The 21,906-nt window shown below is 38.8% G+C and overlaps 3 protein-coding genes across 8 annotated transcripts; 1 reads left to right on the top strand and 2 right to left on the bottom strand.

Moving 5' to 3' along the window:
• Positions 1–299: 299 nt before the first annotated feature.
• Positions 300–7,501, bottom strand: prkag1 (protein kinase, AMP-activated, gamma 1 non-catalytic subunit). Of its 2 annotated transcripts, XM_086086006.1 has the most exons (13): positions 7,371–7,501; positions 6,050–6,101; positions 5,880–5,980; positions 5,237–5,318; positions 5,096–5,154; positions 4,968–5,013; positions 4,814–4,868; positions 4,311–4,437; positions 4,040–4,205; positions 3,047–3,084; positions 1,717–1,863; positions 1,498–1,597; positions 300–1,426 (listed from the first exon to the last, which is right to left on the bottom strand). In XM_086086006.1, the coding sequence occupies exons 1-13, from the start codon at positions 7,377–7,379 to the stop codon at positions 1,416–1,418; spliced, it is 993 nt and encodes a 330-aa protein (XP_085942132.1). In that variant the 5' UTR covers positions 7,380–7,501; the 3' UTR covers positions 300–1,415. The 2 variants fall into 2 exon arrangements, with proteins under 2 accessions (XP_085942132.1, XP_085942131.1); XM_086086005.1 differs by having other exon boundaries at positions 4,040–4,437.
• A 269-nt stretch (positions 7,502–7,770) lies between these two features.
• On the bottom strand, positions 7,771–13,399 carry rhebl1 (Ras homolog, mTORC1 binding like 1). Its single transcript, XM_086086697.1, has 8 exons — positions 12,967–13,399; positions 11,417–11,488; positions 11,137–11,204; positions 10,896–10,978; positions 10,657–10,713; positions 10,007–10,054; positions 9,168–9,249; positions 7,771–9,091 (listed from the first exon to the last, which is right to left on the bottom strand). The coding sequence occupies exons 1-8, from the start codon at positions 13,016–13,018 to the stop codon at positions 8,999–9,001; spliced, it is 555 nt and encodes a 184-aa protein (XP_085942823.1). The 5' UTR covers positions 13,019–13,399; the 3' UTR covers positions 7,771–8,998.
• Positions 12,801–21,873, top strand: LOC147167161 (zinc finger protein Eos-like). Of its 5 annotated transcripts, none has more exons than XM_086086695.1 (8): positions 12,803–13,556; positions 15,141–15,199; positions 15,294–15,401; positions 15,477–15,713; positions 15,838–16,005; positions 16,100–16,249; positions 17,556–17,687; positions 19,178–21,873. In XM_086086695.1, exons 2-8 carry the CDS (start codon positions 15,160–15,162, stop codon positions 20,023–20,025), a joined length of 1,683 nt encoding a protein of 560 aa, XP_085942821.1. In that variant the 5' UTR covers positions 12,803–13,556; positions 15,141–15,159; the 3' UTR covers positions 20,026–21,873. The 5 variants fall into 5 exon arrangements, with proteins under 5 accessions (XP_085942822.1, XP_085942821.1, XP_085942818.1 ...); XM_086086692.1 differs by having other exon boundaries at positions 12,803–13,610; XM_086086694.1 differs by lacking the exon at positions 12,803–13,556 and adding an exon at positions 14,151–14,371.
• Positions 21,874–21,906: the final 33 nt, after the last annotated feature.

Raw genomic sequence — 21,906 nt, 5'->3', positions numbered from 1 at the left:
TTTCAAGAATTGCGAAAAAGAAACTGAATGGAAACGCCAGAAATTCAAAAAAAAAAAGGCCCAAAATTCGCACACAAAAAAAGTTGCTACGCTTAGGGGGTGGTTTATGAAGCGTATCAAAAAAAGGAAAATGCGAATTTTGGCGATGGACCGGATATACGCCGCACGTTTTGACTGATACTACGTCACACGCACGTTTGCAGTCACAATAAATGGCGGCTGATAAAGTAAGATATGTTTGGGGAGACGAAGAAACACGTTTATTTTTTACAATTGATTAAAGAAAAAAAACATTCAAGCAATTTTAGATGGCTTTATTAACATCAGCTCTCAATATAACGACACACTTCACTTACATGCGGGATGGAAGCCAACAAGACAGACTACTTCCGTTCAGTCCGTCAAAATCAACGTTCCCAAGTTCCGTCACTATAACGTCATCTCGTGGCGCATATTCGCAAAAAACAAGCGGACGGAAACGGGCATAAGTCGCATGTCCGTTTTATGCATTTTCACAAAATTCGCATAGAAATTTCGAAACGTGGATGGAAACCTGACTACTGCCAAGAATATTTTGGGGCGGGTTGACTCCCCCTTTAATCAATGTCCCTGGATGGGTTGCTTGGCTTGCCACAAATAAGAAGAAATCATACCAATCCAAGAATTTGTTATCCTTTAGCTGGTAGCTGACCATTGTTCAAAATTAACTCATTCACTGCCATAAATTCATTTAAAAAACGATTATTAAAAATTAGGGGCGAGAGGCGATTACATATTTTTAATTGTAATTAATCACATGACTTCACTAGTTAACTCACGATTAATCACAAATTCTGTATGTTCTAAATGTACAATAAAAAACTTCTAGGTTTTCATACTCTTGTTAACAAAAGTGTTGTTGTTTTTTTTACGTTTATAGCCGTCAACGGCAGTGAATAAATGTAAAAAGAAAAAAATATTATTAAAAATTCGGGCCGTCAGGCGGTTAAAGTTTTTAATCGTAATTAATCTCATGACTTTACTAGCTAACTTGCGATTAATCACAAATTTTATGTACAAAACTAAATGTACAATAAAAACAAAAGTGGAAAAAAATGTTAAAACTAAAAGATATAGTTCAAATGAATTTTTGACGTTTATAGCCGTCAATGGCAGTTAATGAGTTAAAATGAGCATCTTGGCTCCTTTGTGATGTCAAATTAGTCTCTGTTGACAGGAATTGCTGTGCTACCACGGTGTTAGATTGCTCGCTTGATAAAACTTGGTGACGTATTTTTTTGCACAGACGCAGATGTGAACATGAAAGATAGGACGGACCGTCGTTCATTTTGCCGTCCAAATCGCCCACCCGTTCCCTCGCGTCACTTCTTTCTCCCTTTGCTCCGGCCTCACCTCTCGTGTGGATCCCGTTCGCCTCATGCGGTGCCTAAGGGTGACAAATCAAACTATGACTTTGAGTTGAGCGAGAGTTACTGTGCGGCGAAACGCTTGGCTTACCCTCGTCTCTGTCAGTGAGCACGAGTGCCTGAAGGATATCCGAGAGGGAGACGATGCCCTTCACCACATCCCGCTCGTCCACAACCACCAACCTGTGCACCTTGTCGACACGCAATCACAATCACTCCACTTGCACCGGCGCCATTGTCACTCGGCACAATGTTCCCCACCATGACGTTATTAGCGCGACATGTTGCGGAATCGCTCCGCCGACCTCACCTCAGCCTCCACCAGTCTGTTGATGATGGCCTCCAGCGTCTCGTGGCGGTTGCAGGTCAGCACCCCTTCGAAGTATTGAGAGCGGTGCTGCAAGGCTTTGGTCACGGTCAAGTCAAGGTTGTTGTAAGTCTTCTCTGCTGCCAGGTTCTGCAGGGAAAATAATATCGTCGGATGATATTTGAAGTGTATGCGATGGAATTTTTGTTACCCATCAACCTCAACTCATATGTTAAGGAGCTCTTTCCACAACTTTGATTACACAACAATGACAAATCCCTAATCCCTCCGCTGCTTACATAAATGAAGGAATCTCAACAATGTTCTGTAATTCTTAAAATATTAAGTGCATTTTGTGTCTGTGCTGTACTGAAGTATACAGTAAGTGCTGATTAGTTTGGAACAGATTAACATTGTTTGGGCGAACTCTCTGAATTTTTGTTACAAAATGGATATTGCGCTGGATTGACTTATAAATTGGAGGACGCATTGTGTGAGCTCGGGCTGCAGCTACCAATTATTTTTTTGAATCTGGTATTCTACCAATGATCCCGTTGATTAATCAAGTCACTGGGGAAAAATTGATGTGACATTATTTAAGCACATGATGACGTGCATGTGAGATGCAGGTATAGTCAACTTGTGGTATCTGTGCGTTTTAGGTGTGAATGGTAGGGGTGGCAATAACTTGATCGTGACTTTTTCCTTCTACTCTCTAATGTGGCTACAACAGTGTAATAGACCGCGTGGAACCACACTGCCCCTCAGTGGCCAAACTGGATACAACATGAACAGCACTCCAAATAAAAGGCACACACACAAAGGCAAGACAGGATGAAATTATTTAAATAACATTTAAAATCGATTCTGAATCGTACTAAATGAGAATTGCGATTCTTATGAGAATTTATTTTTTGCCACACCCCTAATGAATGGCTTTAAAAGGTGGGGCCTGGCCTGGTGAGTGACATGGGCGTCAACAAATGAGAGTGTAAAGTTGGCTGGCTGTTATTTTGACTATTCTGAGGATGAATGTGTTTGTTTTCTTACCGATGGTTCAGCAAAGAGACCGCAAGTGCACTTGTGGCGGTGTCCTTTGCTACTTGCGGGGGTTACATCGCATATTCAAAATTCACTACTTGTAAATCCAGCTATTCACTGGGTGTCAGTTATTCATGGATTTCCACAATTTGTGGCAGGGACCGCAAAAATAGCATTTCATTCATCATCATATGCCATCATTGTTCAGCTACATAATATAAGACAACTGTCGATTTTATGTTACTTCTAATCGGGAACAAATCTAAACAAATATGAACAATTGTTAACTTACAATGACATCAAATTTGGAGTAAATGTCCACCACTCGACCTGCACAAGAGACAAGGTGTCAGTAAATAAGAACACAGAAGATTTATGCATGTTTTTTTAGCAGTAGCTGCCAATGTGCAATGTCTACCCAGCTGTGTAGATTAATGGGAAAAAAAGTATATGTAAAGCAATTATTTAAATAATACAAAAATAATACATTCATGATTATTAATAATATATTTATAATTAATAAAACATCATTATAATTCACAAATTAATACAATAGTTAACATTGAAATTCGTATGTAATGTGTAAAAATGAAAAATGTAAAAAAATTATAATTTTGGTATCACTTACAGTTAAACTAAAATAAATTAACCAATTATTTAATAAAGATAAATGAAAATTGTACATACATATTTTTTTTTAAATTGTACTACTTCAATTAAACCATTGACCAATTATTTAGTAGAGATTAATAAACAAACAAACAAATAAATCATAAAATCATTATAATTCACGAATTAATACAATAGTTACAATTGAAATTCTTATGTAAATTGTAAAAATGAAAAATGTAAAAAAATATTTAATAAAAACAAATTAAAATCGTACATGCGTAAAAATGTTAAAATTGTATTACTTAAATTAAACCATTGCTCAATTATTTAATGAGATAAATAAACAAATAAATACATACATGGAAGGTAATGCAACAAATATGGCATCTTGATGATGTAAATCCGTAGTTGTCATTTTACTCCAAATAGCAACTTCAAAATACTAAAGCCACATTATGTAATCATGTAACATTATGCATAGTTTGAACACTGGCAGTGTGCTAAAGGAAAATAAAAAATTAAGCTGGCCATATTTTACCCACTCCTGATTTATAGCATAGGTTACCATGTTAATGAGTTCAGTTCAATAAGTTCAGTTGCTAAGTGACAAAGTCGTGCTTGGCAGCGCAGGCCATTTCACATTCAATAATGTTTTATCAAGCAGCCCACCCACCTTTGTCGTCCACCACGGGGAGCGCAGACACTCGCTGCGCTACAAAAATACCCAGCGCCGTGTACAGAGGTGTATCTGTGCGCACCACCGCTATGTTCCGGAATGTTCCTATGTTCAGCTCCTCCAAAGTTTGACTCAGGAACGTCGGTTTTGGCATCTCCGATATCTGAAAACAATAACAGAAAATGTCGCCACTGTACAACCTTCGGGCGTTCCACGCTGGAAATTCTGTATTTTTAGTACGGCAGAAGCGAAGCCAAAAGTAACGTACAAAGAGCTTCAAGAACTTGAGGATCCGCTTGTGTGTGAGGATGTAGAGGGTGTTTCCCGTTAGGGGGTCGATTACTGGCAGCCTGTGGATCTTGTTCTTGAGCAGCGAAGATACAGCGTCATACAAGCTGCAATACAAAGTGGGCGGCCATTTTGTCACTTGCTGTTGACTGAAAATGACGTCACAGGTAACGACCAATCGCGGCTCAGCTTGGGAACGTCACATGACCAAACTCAGAAAACAGGTGAGCCGTGATTGGTCGTTACCTGAGCAACTGTGATGTCATTTTCAGGCGAGAGCAAGTGGCAAAATGGCCGCCCCGAGATGGATAAAAACCGAGTGGATTTTGCTGCTAATTCATATTCCATAAACACAGTATTTAACCAGAATACTGTGTTTAGACTAGTGGCGGCGCATACAACATATTATCGTAAAGAAAATTGTTGGGTTGACTTCAGCTTTAAGAGGCGAAATTCAATCAAACAAAAATTATAAAAACAAACCTGGCATTGGGTGATATGCTAACCAACGGCTTGAATGAGTCTTGAAGATATAGCTCTGTTAAAATAAAAGCATTAAAAAAGACACTTAACTTATTGAGATAAGTAATAATTAAAAAAGATATATATACTTTAAGAGGTCAGTAAAAACTCACACCTCTCCATGTTTCTATTTTGTGCTCTTCCAACTCGTAAATCTGAACCTGAAAATCACAGCAATACAATTCTGACATTAAACATGAGTTATCTCAATAAAACAGCACACCTGCAAATCTATGATCTTACCAGAGGAGATTTATAGTAGCGATGAAGGATGTTAATGAAGTCTGTGATGGTTAGCATGCCTGTAGAAAATATAAGGTCCTTTTTTGTTTTTTCTAAACAAGCTCAAATGATATGATATAGTAATATACTAAATAAGCTTACCGACAAAGCACTGCTTGTTACTGTCCCATAGGGGAGCTGCCCTCACCCCATTGGAAACAAGAGCAAAAAATGCCTTCTTGACCTGTGAAATTAAGAGATGTATAATGTTTGGGTTTTTTCCACAAAGTTCTTTATTTGTGACTTTTTTTTTGGACAAAATACTCCAAAGATCAGAAATTACAGTACCATTGTACCCCTAATTCACCCCCCCATCATATAGTGGTGGATGAAATTTGCCTGTTTTGAGGAGGCGGTCCTGTTTCTTGCAAATTGAGCCACTTCTCACCTCACCTGCATCTATCCAAAGCTGAGAATGGCTTTCGTTACCATGATGACCTGCAGGCGGCGCTATAGGGTTGCAATAAGTTGTGACGAAATAGACGAATACGCCTAAACAAATTTGAAAGTACTATATTGTTTTTTTTCCACTTGTGGGGGCACTTCAGATGAATTACAAACAAAAAAACAAAAAAAAGCCACCATCAATAACATCACCCCACATTCGAAGGTAACAGTTATCAGAAGCCAACACTGATAACACGATTAGCTAATGATCCCATAATATTTCCCCTTTAAGACACAATTGCACTTCTGTTCTACAGAAGGACAGACTTGACTTTAAGAGTAACAGATTCTATCTGACCTGGAGGGATGTGTCGAAAACAACCAATTTGGAGCTGGTGGGTACAAGATCATAACAGCGATGGGACTTCATGAACCTGGTGTACACATTGTGCTCAGGGTCTGAAGGGAAGCGCAAGACGGGGGTGAGAAACCTTTTAAATATCATCATGATGTCATTTTGTCTCCTACCCTCGATGACAGGATCCTTTTTGCTTTCAAGATCTTCAATAGTCGCTGGAATCTGAAAGAAAAAACAAACATGTCAGGACAAGATTTAAATAGCAGGATAATAATAAATAGGCTTCATAAACAGCTCATTTAATAATGTCACTTTTTACCCAACTATCTTTTAGACCTGTAACCTAAGTAACCTCGATTCCAGTGAACTGTACAGCCTGTCTATTAACTGTCAATGAGTTACATATTGCACGCTTCCGTTTCCTATATTGACACTCATTCACTGGGAATCTTGCTCCAGTTTCCCCAAAATAGCTTGAATTCATGAGTACCCAAACTTCTAAATCACGCTTCAGTTTTTTTGGCTGTGCTTGTTAAACTGACACATTGGACAATAAAGACATTCTTGATTCTTATTGTTATTTTTACGTACAGTATGCTGTTTTGTAGAGGTAATGTTTTTATTGTGGCCAACATCACTTGGGATTGTAACAGTAGATTGTCTTGTCACTCTTCTTTTTAGGAAATGAAGCATGTGTTATGTTTGTAAATTTGTTAACGGTGTACAATAATATTAGTAGTGTACTTGATTTAACTTTGGATCCATCTGAAGCCAAGCAAGTAAACACCCCTCCAAGAAACGGACTGCACTTTGTTAACGGACTAGTGACAAGTTGCTCTTTAAATAATTGTGTAGGAACCCTAATCACCCCATCATATTGCATGATTGCATTTAGCACTGGTAATTAAAATAAAAATTATTAACCTATGTATCCATTTGGTCCCAATTCAACAACACAATAATAGCTTTGAGTTCCAATGTGTTCAATTTCATATTCTCATGCAAAATGTGTACCTCAGCTGGTTCAGTCAATTTTGAGATGCAATACTGTAAAGAAAAATGCCTCCAGACCGATTAAATGAACCTTTTTGTGGTCTTTGCAGATAGAGGACTTAGAAAAGACAATGTTTACCGACTAAGGAAATGACAACCATTGCTTTAAGTACAGTAACTGCTTCCAACTCCAAGCTAATAACGTTAGCATTGACCAGTCAAAACCTGTTGTCAATAGATCGTCCTTCCAACGGGAAGTAACTCCTTTTGTCCAACAAAACTAAAGAGACATTTGGATCACTCACTAAACTCGTTTCATTAACAATATGCAACAGAGACGTCACACATATCGAGCTAGCTACTTCGCTATGTATTCCAATCCAAATAGTTGGTTAGCATCGTTGCTATTGTTAGCGGTCTCAGACTATCGCGCGAGATAAGGTCAGACAGTGTTAAATAGTTAAAATAACAAATATAAAAGTTAGCCGGCGGACTTACACACTCCATATTCCATTCGCGGTGTCACGTCTCCTCCACAGCCGGCCGGGTCGTGTGACAAACAGCCAAGGGCTCGCAAATGCGGCGCAGCGGCTACGAGACGAACCAGAGCATCCTGAATAGCTGGCAGGTCATTACCGTAATATTGCTACTGTCGGCGCAGTAGAAATATCTAGCCAAAAGCGGTTGACCCCAAACCTCAGAGGGTCACCAAGTGGTTAACTTCAGAAAGTGTCTCTAAAGTTAAGGTCTCATGATCATCTCTAAATAGAAATATTTTTTTATTATAACAAACTGGAAGCATAACAGAACAGATAGTATCCGTTTCCTTTTTAAGTGTATCCTGGAAATGACTGGCGACCTAAATAAAAATGCAGGACAAAAACACACAACAACATCAAATGAGTAACAGATTTTATATACAAACTGTTTACAGCAAGATTTTTGCATGAACGCTGACCGTCATCGGCATATTGGCGTCCATTTTGTGCACACCATCACCACCACTATCAATACCCATGAGATCAAGTTAACAGACGGAAGAAGAAACCCTGTAAGAGCACCTTTGGTCATGAAGAGAACCAGATGTGAGAGTTTCAAAGATGTGTAAGGCACAAGACACAGCACGACCAGCCTCTGTTCATGATAGAACTACTTACTCAGCAAAGCACTTGATAAAAAAAAATAAAAATAAAGAAACCATTACAAACTATATGAAGAAAAAGATGAATAAGTAATGTGATTATAGTCCACAGACGAGTGTATTTTAAGGCAACGAGAGCCAAGAAAAGCTAAATGCAAACATTGCATCTCAAGTGTCTTGACAGTGATTGTTGAATCCAGAGTTCAGATTAAACCCACACAAAATGTCAAAATGACTTATGATAAATTACTGCTATACACTACTTTTAATTGATGGGGAGCGAAAAAGCATGTATCACTCAAAAAACAACAAAACCTATTCTATTTATAACTAACGAAAAGCCATACATGGCAAAAATCGAAGCTATTTTTCTAACCTGTACGAAATTCATCTGAGAGTTCCGCTTTGTTACTGATGATAGAAAAGTTAAAAATGTCGAAATGGGGACAGTGGACTAATCTGCTCAGCAGAAAAGCTCACAGGTTGCATGTATAAATAGCTTAAAAAGAAACTGCTAAACATTACAATGGAAAGAAGGGTGTTGAGTGTTTTTGTGAAAACTCCTAATAGAGCATCCAAGGCATTGTGACATAATCAACCAATACATTTAGAGCAATGTGAACTGGGGCTCTTTAAGCCGCCACCACGATACACCAACCACTCAAAAATTACACAAACCAATGTTGTTGTCTCAACATCAGGCATTCACAAATATTTACCATTACATGTTCAAGGGAATTCTGGATACAGTTAATGAGGAGCTGAGTTTTCTGGGCTAAAAATTATACCCACTCAAGAATATAACTATTTAAAGCAAATGTCCAATGAAGGTGCTTCTCTGCCTGAGCGTCTTTAGGTGGAATAGTTTTAATGTGAGTTGAAGATGGCATCAGTCTTATTGTTGGTGAGGTCGTCGTTGGTATGCTGGTGGAGCTGTGCCTCCTGTCTTCAGCAAGTGACTTGTATCATGTCCTCAATTACTCTCTTACATCACGGCACACTTTTTCTCCTCGGGCGGGGCATTCCCGTCGGCTTTCTCCATCTCCAATATGATTCGCTTGAAAACCTCCACGGCGGTCTGTAACGAAGGAAGAAGCAAGCAGATGGTCAACGTGTGCAGACAGCGCCAACGAGAAAAAGATGCCTGGAATTACCTCATTTTCCTTGGCTGAGGACTCCATGAAAGCAGCACCCCAGGAATCAGCCAGCTTCTTTCCCTCCTCTGGCTTTATGACCCTGAGAAACGAGACAGTGAAAACACTGGTTATGAAATGACAGCAACATACAGTTGAGCACCAGAACTACACCAAGGGAAAAAAAAATTATACAAAAAAGAAAAATCCAGAAAGTGGTAGATAGGTACAGTAGGTAGCAAAGACAAACAATATATTGAAGAGCATTCATTAAAGTAGTTTAATAAACCAAGTCTCAAAAACCTCGTTATTACGAATGTCATATTTTGATTAAATGACTGATAAATTCATGAAACAAATTTGAAGATAATTGCTGAAGATGTTGAGAATCACCATATGGTATAGATTTGGTGAATTGAGTCAAAAATCAAGTGGCTAAATGAGTCAATTAACTCTACAAATTTGTTTTTGTCTTGCTATAAATCGCTATAAGACGAGAGGAAGAAAGCAAAAAGTGAGAATAAGAAAAAAAAATTCTGATACGAACATCGGAATTAACATTATATTTCCCATTTTCTCCTGTTTATTTGTTTTAAGCACAACATAATCTGTTCACACAGAACTTTCTACCCTGGAATTCTCTCCTCACGACATACCCACTCATTCCAAGGCTACTCAGAATACAGAAATTTTACAGAAATACAATAGCAAATGCCGGAAATGGAGTGCATTTATATAGCGCTGATATCTACACCATCGGCCTAGCAACTGGTCGGGACTCACATATGTCCTGATTCTTACGCGGAGATCGTAAGTCTGTTGAAACATTTTTAAAACAAGCCAAAAAGTATCATGCTTACCTTTCCATGTGGAGATCTTTTTTGTTCCCAACAAGAACGGTTGGAACTCTAAATAGAAAATATTAATAGTGAAACATTAAATACAAAATGTATTGGGGGACAAATGTTGTTGTATTAACTCATTCACTGCCATTGACGGCTATAGACATCAAAAATGTATTTGAATTATTTCTATTAGTTTAACATTTTTCCCCACGTTTGTTAACAAGCGTATGAAAACCTAGGAAAAAAATGATTGCACATTTAGACCAGATATAAAATTTGTGATTAATCGTGAGTTAACTATTGAAGTCATGCGATTAATTACAATTACAAATTTTAATCGCCTGACGACCTAATTTTTAATAATCTTTTCTCCTTTTTTTTTTTTTTAAAGAAAAAGGAAAAGAAAAGAAAAAAATATTTTCAAGGCAACAGGCGATTATATATTTTTTTTATTGTAATTAATCGCATGACTTCACTAGTTAACTCGCGATTAATCATAAATTTTATATCTGGTCTAAATGTACAATATTTTTTTCCAAGGTTTTCATACTCCTGTTAACAAAAGTGGAACAATTTTTAAACTAATAGAAATAGCTCAAATTAATTTTTGACATCTAGAACCGTCAATGGCAGTGAATGAGTTAAAAATATTTAAGATTACTTACTGAATCTTTCCAACCATATCGAGCAGTTTGTCGTGTAGAACCTGAACGACCTCAAAACTGAGAAGAGAATATACACAGCTCATTTATCACATCGTAAATTACTCCAAAGATACAAGGCCTGTTTTTACTTTTTAATACATTCTGCTCTGTTTTTTTAACTTGGGATGAGAAATGAACACAAATGATAAAAATATGCTTTAATTGATATGTTAAAGATACATAATTATGCAACTTTATACCTTTTCATGGATGTCACAGAATAAACAAGGACATATCCATGTATGTCCATTGAGTGGGACTGTGGAAAAATTGAGTATTCGTCCTACAAACGATAGGATGACATCATATGTTAGTCTCAGGCACAGGACTAAGGATTTGCAAGTCTTCATTTATTTTCACGAGTTAAAATAATAAACACTTTAATATTGCAGCAGTATAACTCTGTATGTCAATAAGGGGCTGAAGTTACAAACAACTCACTTGTCCAGCTGTGTCAACCAGCTGAAGATTGAAGTCTTGACAATTGACGCTGACCATTTTATTGAAGGCTGGGAAAGAAAAATACCAGGTTTATTAAGTACTGTATTTCTAACTCAATACCTCATGCGGCGGCCTCTTGAGTCAGGGTACCAGAGACTCAATAAAATGTCTCAATAAAAGTTGGCAAACACTGCTATGTAATTAAACACCCCAGTCACTTGAGGAAATGTGATAATTGTATACTGTCCTGTACGGTTCAATGCTGCATGGTGAAACTTACTGTTTTCAATTGTAGGGTCATAGGAGTCGACAAACTGTCCTTCCACAAACTGTATTGTGAGAGATGACTTTCCTGCAGAGGGAAAATTAACATATGACTTAATGTATTATTTAATGACAGTGTTTACCATGCATATTAGAAAATTGTTTTGCAACTACAACCAAATCAAGATAAATACTATTCCAGAAATATCAGCTAATCAAATGTTTTAACATTTATAATGGGAGTAAAAAGCTGTTAAATATTGCAGTAAATGAAGAGCATTATGTTGTAACTCGTAAGACTTGATGAAGTTGACAACGAGTGGGTCTTGTTCTAATATTTGGGTCAATTTCGCATAATTTGATCAGGTGAAGACTGAAAGTAATTTAATAATTAATTTCACTGATATCAGTATTGTAATTATTGTCAGTTATTACAATTCAAATGGTAATAATTGCTTCTAAGAGGGACAATAAAATCTTTTTTTCTTTTCTTTTTTTTTTACTTTCAATACCAAGATGTCTTCAACGTTGTGCGTCCCAAATTATTTTTCATGAATTTCAACATGTTCTCTGAAAACGCTAATTACATTTTTGGGTATATGGGATCTTTCTTCTTCTGCTTCTGCTTAATATGCCTTTTCCATGAAAACTGAAACAAATGCATCTTAGTGTCTAGTGTGATATTTTATTTGTGTTTTGTTTTTTGACAAATGGTCTTTATATGTCATTCAAGTTGTCTTTACCGGTAATGCCAATGGACACCAGAGGGATATGTGATCGCAAGTGCCAGGATAAGTCATAACAGACAGCAAAGTTGATTGTGTTATTTCTGAGGTATGTATTAGTTTGTGAACATGTCAGAGCATGTAATGATCATTTATCCACTTGTATCTAGACTTTGAAGGGCAAGTTAAACACATGGAAATGGAGCAACTCACATGATTGCATTGTCAACGGGTTCCATCAACAAAGCTATAGCACAATTTTAATTATCATTGTTTAGGAGTTATTCCCCATTAAAAATGTACAAAATCGTATTGTTTATTTTACATTGGACTACCACACATTTTGTGTATTAATCTCTTGATTTTCTTTGCTATTATAGCCCTCAATTATAAATACCCCCCCACCCCCCCCACACACACACACAGTTTTGGCATGATTAGAAATAATAGCTTTCTGAAAATATCATGGGATACATTTGAACATAATACCAAGGTGTAATAAAAATCTCTTCATTAGAAGAAAAAAAACTCAAATGTATGTGTATCGCTCTTAATCGGATTGCATGAACACACGTTATGTATTACGAATGAAATAATTGTACATACAACATAACTTAACAGGAATGCCACGGACGTTTTTATCGCACGCGGGGTTAGAACATTATGTGCGGCTCCAGCCAAACGTCAACTTGTTCGTTTTATGAGCGGGAAAAACACAAGTGTAATGAAACTACGTCAAAACAAAGCGCGTGTTGCTGAGGTCAGCCAGACACAACGAAAACAAAGCCAGGACTTTAGCCTGTTAGCAAGCTAGCTAGCAGAGCTCGGGAGCTTTACTCACCTACAGATCTGTAACCGATCACAGCAATCTTCCGGTACTTTGGTTGCGGCATTGCGGCGGAGATGGCGTCGTTTACCTCTTAACTGTGTAGCACGCGAAGCTAGTTTGACGCTCTAAACTAACTTTTATCGCCACATTCGGCTCACGTCACGTGACAACAACAAACTTTTTGGGAGCTATCTTTCTGCGAGGCCTGTACCAGTTCGAAGCGGTTTCACCACGGGAAGTACGCGTTGTACTTATGGAAGGGAAAAACTGTTTGTTCGCAATCCAGTACAGTCTTTGATAGCGATAGATAAGTCCAAATCTTTAAACGATGGGCCGAATTTTAACTGTTTACGGAATAAGCGCTCCTTTTTTCCAACGCGGTTACAACTCGCAGGCTAAAGTAACGGAAAGTGTCATTGTGTAAGCACACCGTCGTAAAAGGCAGCGCTTACGTCACACATGCTGCAAAGCTACGACACGGCACCGGGGGTCGCTCTCGGCGCCCTGCAACTTGCAAGCTGCAAATATTGACACGGGTGTTGGGGACCTTTGAACTCGACCTTTCCAGACAGGACAAACACTAGAACAAAGTGTCAGAGCAGGTGACAAAAGTACTCACACGCTGTCACATCCGGTTAATTTCCCATGAATGCATAGTAAGTTCCCGGTCTACCTGTCTGACAATAACAAATGAATGTTTAAACCTTACCAATGTCTCAGGAAAAGGAAAAGTGTACCGTATTTTTATTTACTACATTGCAGGTACAGTAGACACCTGTATGACTTACTATGTATGGTCATTCAAAAGCCTCTCCCTCTTATTATTTTTATTTTATTTATTTATGTTATGCTGTAAAACAATGTCCATTTTAAGCCACTCTACCGTTATGGACAGTTTTTGACCAAAAGTGTACTTTAATGTGAGAAAAGAAAACACAACGATTCAATAAAAAAGTATTGGACACAAGTTACATAAAAAAAACTACTGTACTTAAATGGCTTAGAACAAACACTTACATGCAAATGTAATGTATTGTACTCAATGTAAATGCAATTGAACTGCAGTTCAAAAAGTACTGTAATTGAAAGTTTATTTTCTTTTATTTTTATTTTTTAAATATAAGAGAAGTACTGCACTGTGCTGGATTTTGGAAAAAATGGGGGGGGGGGGGGGGGTAATTGTTTGATTCGTTCACGTACCATTAGAGACGGCCCGCATTGATATATACAATAAAACATTATAACGTAATAGACCTGATGATGTTTGTCTGCACAGTATATTAAGGTTCTAGAAAATATGACCGGAAATAGTTTGGCGCGTGAGGTTGCGCTGCCGGCCGGTGATGTCGTCGTCATAAACCCAAACAAGCAGATGCAAAAACCAAATAACCTCACTCGTCGCCCTCGCCAGGCAAAGGTAATACCGCATATACATGGGCTGTGGACTCATTTAAATGTCGGTTGCCGTTGTTTACTCGTGGAGAGTTTGTTATAACTAGTCCGTAGTGGGCTTGTCATAGCGTTCAGCGAGGCTGCGGGTGCCATAGCAACCATTTAGGAAACACTGGCCGCCATGGTTAGCATATAGTGGGCTAAATATAGCATTTGTCAGTCTCATAACTTGTCGTGCATGTCAAGCATTCACATTGTACCGTTAGCGACATAACTTTTAAGGCACAATGTTCAATGAGCGAGCGGGACGAGTACCAACGTTGCAGTGTTGGTTTTAGCTGCCTTGGCTTCACGTTTGGGCACAGCAAGCTTAGCTTAGCTTAGCTTTAGCCGCCAAGGCCGACTTGTGATTTAGCTTTCAAGACCCATTTAAAACGCAGCGGAGACGCATATGACTAATTGAGGGCACATGAGTATTCGATGATTTTGTCAGTGTCATGAGAATGTAAGTGAGTCGATCAGCTGATCCATTGCCGATCATGTTAAAGTTAGTTCCCGTGTAGCTGCTAGCACAGCTACTAATGATTTGAGTATGCAAACCTTGACATGATTTTACTGTATTTAAATATCGATAAGATAATTTAGCAGTTGAGTCACAGTGTCATGGGTTTACTGCGATTTTCTGCAGTTCTATAACCAGTGCAACTTCATTAGCTCACGTTTTGGTTTTACATCATGTTACAGTATGTATGTATGAAAGTGTGAGTTTATGTGGACATAAACTGTCATTTCAGTTTTCGGCCGAAATCTAGTATGGACGTTGATGACTGCAATGGCCAGTCTTACATGTCAGGTCAGTTATTTATTTATTGTAGTGCAGGTACTGTTTAATTTCAGGACTTAAGTAACAATGTACGTTCAATCAAGTTTTGTTATGTTATTTGCAGTTAATACTGGAGACACTTCAATGGAAAGAGAGTTTTCTGGGGGCCTTGGTGGTCCGACAGTAAGCACTCCAAACAGCAAGGAAACCTCACCTCATCGCTCACTCAGTGGTAAGTGATAAATACTGGACACATCATCCTCCATTCCATTGTTAAAAATGGCACTGATTTTCCCCACCCCTGTAGCAAATTCTATTAAAGTAGAGTTGTACAGTGATGAAGACCCCGGACCTAGTAACGATGATGAGCGAGTGGAACGTGTAGAAGAAGGAGGTGTGGATCAGGGAACGGAAACGCCTGCTTACAGAGAGCTTGCCAATCATGACAACATCCGACTGCCCAGTGGGAAGCTGAAGTGTGACATCTGTGGGATGATCTGCATTGGGCCCAATGTTCTTATGGTACACAAACGCAGCCACACAGGTAAAGAAATGCTTCATGTGAAATCATCTTATTGTGAATGTCTAGGTATTTGAAACCCATTATTATGACTAGATTTTGAATATAAATGTCTGACAAAGCAGTATACAATTTGATTTTTGTTCAGGTGAGCGGCCATTCCAGTGTAATCAGTGTGGTGCCTCCTTCACTCAAAAAGGAAACCTACTCCGTCACATCAAGCTGCACTCCGGAGAGAAGCCCTTTAAATGTCCGTTGTGCAGCTACGCCTGTAGAAGAAGAGACGCCCTCGCCGGCCATCTTCGCACTCATGCCGGTAAAACTTTTTTGAGGCCTAATAACGGTATACACCCCCCCATGTTATTTTGCATAGTGACAAAAGTAATTCCCTCTTTCTATTTTGGCTCCAGTATCCTCTCCAACTGCCGGGAAGCCATATAAGTGCAGTTACTGTGGTCGCAGTTACAAGCAACAGAGCACCTTGGAGGAACACCTCGAACGCTGCTACAACTACTTACAGAGCGTGGAGTCCAAGCAGCCTAATAGTGCTCAGCATCTAGGTGAGCATGGGTCATCTGAACCACAATACAGCATGCTATTACAGATGTATCTCAACAGATACTGGGGTTGCATGATTGCAGTGTCGCTGCCGATGTTGTACAGTAGGTATACTTGTACAGATGCACTAATCCCACTTGGTCTGCCTCTTATATTGCATATTTATGGGATTCTTACCTGTATTCCTTTTACATAGTACCACCTAGGGTTATGCCTGAGACCCCACATTACTGAAAATGCCTTGTGCGTCAGGCTACATTTAAGTGAAATGTGTGGCGAGACTGTTAGAAAAACACACAGTTGTATGTTAAAATGTCAGTATTGACAAGCAGTTACTCCCCAAAATATATTTGAGTGAAACGTGTGCCATGTTCAAGAAAAGTTTGTTTTTGAATAATATTTGGTTAAAGTGCAAGTCAACCTTGAAACATTTATTGACAAGAATATGTTATATGTGACCTCACTAGTCTAAACATGACATTCTGATTCATATTACATTTGTGGAACATGAGTTATGAAGCAAAATGCAGCCGTTTTTATCCATCTCGGGGGGCAGCCATTTTGCCACTTGCTGGCGACTGAAGATGACATCACTGTTGGTCAGGGCTCAGGCAACAACCAATCATAGCTCACTTTTTTTCTGAAGTTGTGCTGTGATTGGTTGTTACATGAGCACAACTGTGATGTCATCTTCAGCCGACAGCAAGTGGCAAAATGGCCGCCCTCTGAGATGGATAAAAATGGCTGGATTTTGCTGCTTTACTCATATTCCACTATTTCAATATTAACCAGAATACCATATTTAGACCAGTGAGGCTGCATATAAAATAATATTGTGAAAAAAAATGGGAAGGTGGGGGTTTTAACATGTACTTTAAAAAACACATTTTATTTATCATTGTCAAGCATAATGAGATTATCAAGTATCGGAAAATTCAAGTACATGTACTTGCACTTGGTCTCAAAACAAGTGGTAACAGTGCATCCCTATTAAATTAATTTATCTGCGGTATCTCTTCAAAATTACAGTAGAATATAGTCAATAAACACATGGGAAAATACTTCGCAGGAGACCAATTCTCCCTACCTAATTTATCATTTCAAATTTTTTTTTTGGTGTTTTTTTTTTGTTTCAAAAGATGGTGAAGTTTGGGTCACTATGTGTAAGATGACATCATCAAAATGATCCACCCATCCATCTGTTTTCCATACTTGCTGACTTTTTCATACATGCTTTGGTTTGAAAACGTAGCAGGCCTATTTAGGATATTTGACCAGAGCAAATGTTATATATTCTGTGTTTTGTAGGAGAGGAGATTAGGGAGATGGAGTACATAGCAGACTCCCCGCTTCATGCCTCCTCAGACAAGATGGCGTTTGTTGATCGGCTCGCCAGCAGCGTCACCAAACGCAAAAGATCCATGCCACAAAAATTTGTAGGTGAGCATTTGGCCTCCGTTTGGTGAGCTTTGAGAAAATAACTGCTTCATGGATGTGAAAACAAACTTGATGAACAAGGCTCACAGATTTGACTCAAAGCAAAAAATCAGGGTGTACTTTTGCCATTCCTATTATTTTGTCGATGGAACACAATGGAACCTCCAAATTCAAGCAGCCCAGAATTTTTATTACTGTACTTGGACGTTAACCAAACAATTCTGGGTGGGTAACTGCCTCAAAATTCTGACAAAATTGCAAGTTTAAAAGTGATCAGTATTTATAATGTAGTAAAGCACTGAGGTGGCAGCATCATTCTTTGGGGTTTTTTTTTTGTGTGTGTGAAATCTGTGCCAATGTTGATCCCTGACTGTCCTTTTATCAGGGTAGCTTCCCTTTTCCTGTTTTCTTTTTTGTCTCCTCAGACAAAACTTTTCAGTTGTTTTGCAGCCTCTGCCAAATGGGGAAGTGACGTATGCCATAAAGCATTCAGCACATTTGTAGTTTTTTGTGTTCCTACCATCCTCCTCAAAGTTGCTTAGTGCCAGTAAAAATGATACAGACCCCTCAGGCCATGGCAAAGGTACCATTCAAGTAGTTTTAAGTTGATGTTTCATTAAAAGAGATATGAAAATATTTTCACACATTCACTGCCATTGACGGCTATAGACGTCAAAAAGTCATTTGAACTATTTCTATTAGTTTAAAAAACGTTAAACTTTTGTTAACAAGAGTATGAAAACCTAGAAAAAAATGTATTGTACATTTAAAATAGATATAAAATTTGTGATTAATCGTGAGTTAACTATTGAAGTCATGCAGTTAATTACCATGAAAATTTTTAATCGCCTGACACGATTTAAAGAAAAGAAAAAGATTATTAAAAATTAGGGGCATCAGGCGATTAAAATTTTCATCGTAATTAATCGCATGACTTTCATTAGTTAACTCACGATTGATTACAAATTTTATATCTGTTCTAAATGTACAATAAAAAATATAGGTTTTCATGGTCTTGTTAAAAAAGTGGGAAAAAAAGAAACTAATAGAAATAGTTCAAATGAATTTTTGGCGTATATAGCCGTTAATGGCAGTGAATGAGTTAAAGTTGAAAAGTTCTTTAGTGCTACTTTAAATGGTGGCAGTTGTGCTGACTCTTAATTTAACATGAGTTTTAAAGTGATTGGCTAGTAAATCCCCAATTATCAAATGGTGCACACACAGTGTCTCATTTGTTTATTTTATTTCCCCTCTTTTACATTTCATTTTTTCCCACAATTATTTTCAGAGGTCACGTTGATGGTATACATTTTTTTTTTTAATTCTGTATCTTTATTTTTTTTCACCAAAAAAAAGGCATTTTGATTGAGGTTGTAGGTTAAAGGTCATAATGCACTTTGGCTTCATCCTGAAAGTAAACCCAAAAGCCCTAACTTTTAGCTGGTAGTGTATAATATGTTTCAGTCTCGTAGGATTGTCTTTTATAATTGCAGGACAGAAGCACATACGTCATGGAAATGCACCTTATGAACTTAACGCTGCTTTGGACAAAGAGGAAGATGCACATCCAGGAGACCTGGAAGTCTTACGCGTTCCTGGAGGAGGAGAGTATGCAGGCAGTGGAGGAGGGGGGATGGCGGACACCCTGCAGCCTCTCCATCAGCCCACCACTCACCCTTCATGTTTATCCGAATTCAGATCGATGCACGGCGCAGCATACGCGCCCGGCGCTCTCGGCCTGAGGTTGGACTACATGGGGGCCGGTGCGGGGCTGGGGGCCAACAATGTGGGGAGAAGGGAGGCGGCGGAGGGTCACGAAGACCTGCCCATCGGTCGAAGTCAGGCAACCTCCCCGAGCAACGGTTGCCAAGACTCCACGGACACGGAAAGCATGCCGGACGAGCCGTGCAACAGCACGGCTCCCGGCCCTGCCCTGCATAGGAACAACGGGCATCATCTCCACAACGCAGCTCCTCCTCCGCACTACAAGATTTGGGACGGACACAGCCCGAGCCACGCCAAAGACAGGGAAGTGAAACGAGAGGACAGAGGTCACCACGCGCCCCCGCCTTCTGGCCTCGCCCCGATGCCAAGTTCGCCTACGGCGCCCTCGTCCACCTCAAGGGAGACTCTACGAGTGGTCGACGGCGAAGGGCGGACGGTGCGCTGCTTCCGATGCGACCACTGCCGCGTGCTCTTCCTGGACCACGTCATGTTTACCATCCACATGGGCTGCCACGGATTTCGCCAGCCTTTCGAGTGTAACATCTGCGGCCACCGCAGCCAAGACCGCTACGAGTTTTCTTCTCACATCGTCCGTGGCGAGCACATCCTGGACTGAGGAACGTTCCCGATGAGCTCGGCCTGGCTTGGTTTTGGTCTGCACAGCACAAAGAAATCATTTGTCATAATGCACTTTGAAAACCTCTTTGAACATGCACTTTCCCGTCCACACATGTGCCTTGCGCCCAAATTCAGGATTCCCACCTGACGCACATACTGTGGTTGACCAATCCGACCTGAAAACTCTTGAGCACTTTAACAGATTCTTCATCCCAAAAAGTCAAATGTGAAGACCTTTGCCTCATTTGAAGAAATACCCTGAAAAACCTCACATCAACATTCACTATTAAGTTGTTCAGTCCTTGTTTTAAGTGCAGACCAAATTCAAGAGCCAGGTCGAAGTCCCAACAAGATGTGTTAAAAGTTGTCTGTGAATCATAAATGCACTTTTTTTTTGTGAGTGTACGCATGTGAGATGCTCTTAATTTTCTGGAAGTGTAAGTGTACAATGAAGGCCTTTACTTGGATGACTTGTGAGTGTTGTGTGTCTGTTGTTTTTAATTATTTGTTCTGTAACTGCTTCTGTTGCACTGATTCTTGCCCGAATATCTTGATTATATTAAACTGTTTTATAGAATACATTCGCAAGCTGCACATTTCTCTCAAAATATGAAGAAGAAAAAACATCACTGCCGCTGAGGTGGGAGGGTAATTTCTGATATTCTGTCAACCGCAAAATATATCATGTACATTTAGTGACAATATTGCAATGATCTGATTGTGCCTTCCCTCATCGTAATTGAAATTCAATGGCAAGAGCTATATCTATGAACTAACTACCAATCATGGTACCAGTACTTAAAATGTTGGAAGGAGTTAACACGTACACAAGTAGGATTCCTACATAGATCTCCCAGTTTTATCATCCCAAATGTAAAATGTGGCAATTTACGCACTGCAAATTATTAATAGATTGGATGTGGATGGCATTGGATTTTTTTTTTTTTTAAGAAGACCTTTGTCCCTCCCTCCCTAACTCTCAAGCTATATTTTGCAAAACAGCACAAGCCAAGAAATAAAAGAAGCAACAATTGTATATATATTAAGAAAAAAAAGTTTGAAACCTCACCAATAAGTGTTTTTGTCTTACACTTTTGGGACAGTGATGTCATAGATGCCCAAAAATAGTGTGAATAATGAACAGAAATGGCAAATTACAGTTCCAATAGCATTTTATCATTAAAGTTAGCTTGCCTTACATTGAAACGATCAGACTGTTGTACCGAGAAATGTTTTAAATACTTTTGTTAAAAGGTTCCCTGCTTAATATATGCTTGATGTAACTAATGGCCTAAGTAACTTAACATTGGTTTGCTTCCTGTATCTAGTACTTTTGATATTGTGCCTTCATTTTAGTAATGTTTTGCAACTATTCAACCTGTGCTCTAACAGCCCAGCTTTGTGATGTGCTTACCACCAACCTTGCTTAGAACAGCTTTACACTTTTTACCACCAGATGCCCATAGAATATAATGCTGCTAAGAGCCAAAGAAAACTCACTGCAGATGTGAAACCTTTGCTGGCTTTAACTGTCCAAAAATCATAAAAAAAAATTAAAAAAAACTTTTTAATGAGCTATTGGCTATCACCTATCCCGTTCACCTTCAGTGTAATTGTAGATATGTGCTTCAAACCCTGTTGCATGTGCTACCAACCCTCAGCTTACAACTACACCATGTTAAATGTATGATTTTTGAAGTGCTCGGATGTTTTCTTAAGATTCTCACCTCCTGTAAATGACCTGAGATGGCTTTGAATTAATGCAAACGCAAATGTGTGAGTTATGCATTTCACTACTGTAAGTTTTGTACTGTAAGGGTTTACTCCAAATAAAAAGTCAACACAGTCTCTTGTCTTCTGAATAAACAAAGTCACAAAT

The sequence above is a fragment of the Leptonotus elevatus genome, chromosome 10 (genome assembly GCF_054856555.1).
Source record: "Leptonotus elevatus isolate MCC_2025b chromosome 10, RoL_Lele_1.0, whole genome shotgun sequence".
Classification (NCBI taxonomy): domain Eukaryota; kingdom Metazoa; phylum Chordata; class Actinopteri; order Syngnathiformes; family Syngnathidae; genus Leptonotus; species Leptonotus elevatus.
Note: the sequence above shows the minus strand (reverse complement) of the source record. Positions and strands in the feature narration are given on the sequence as shown.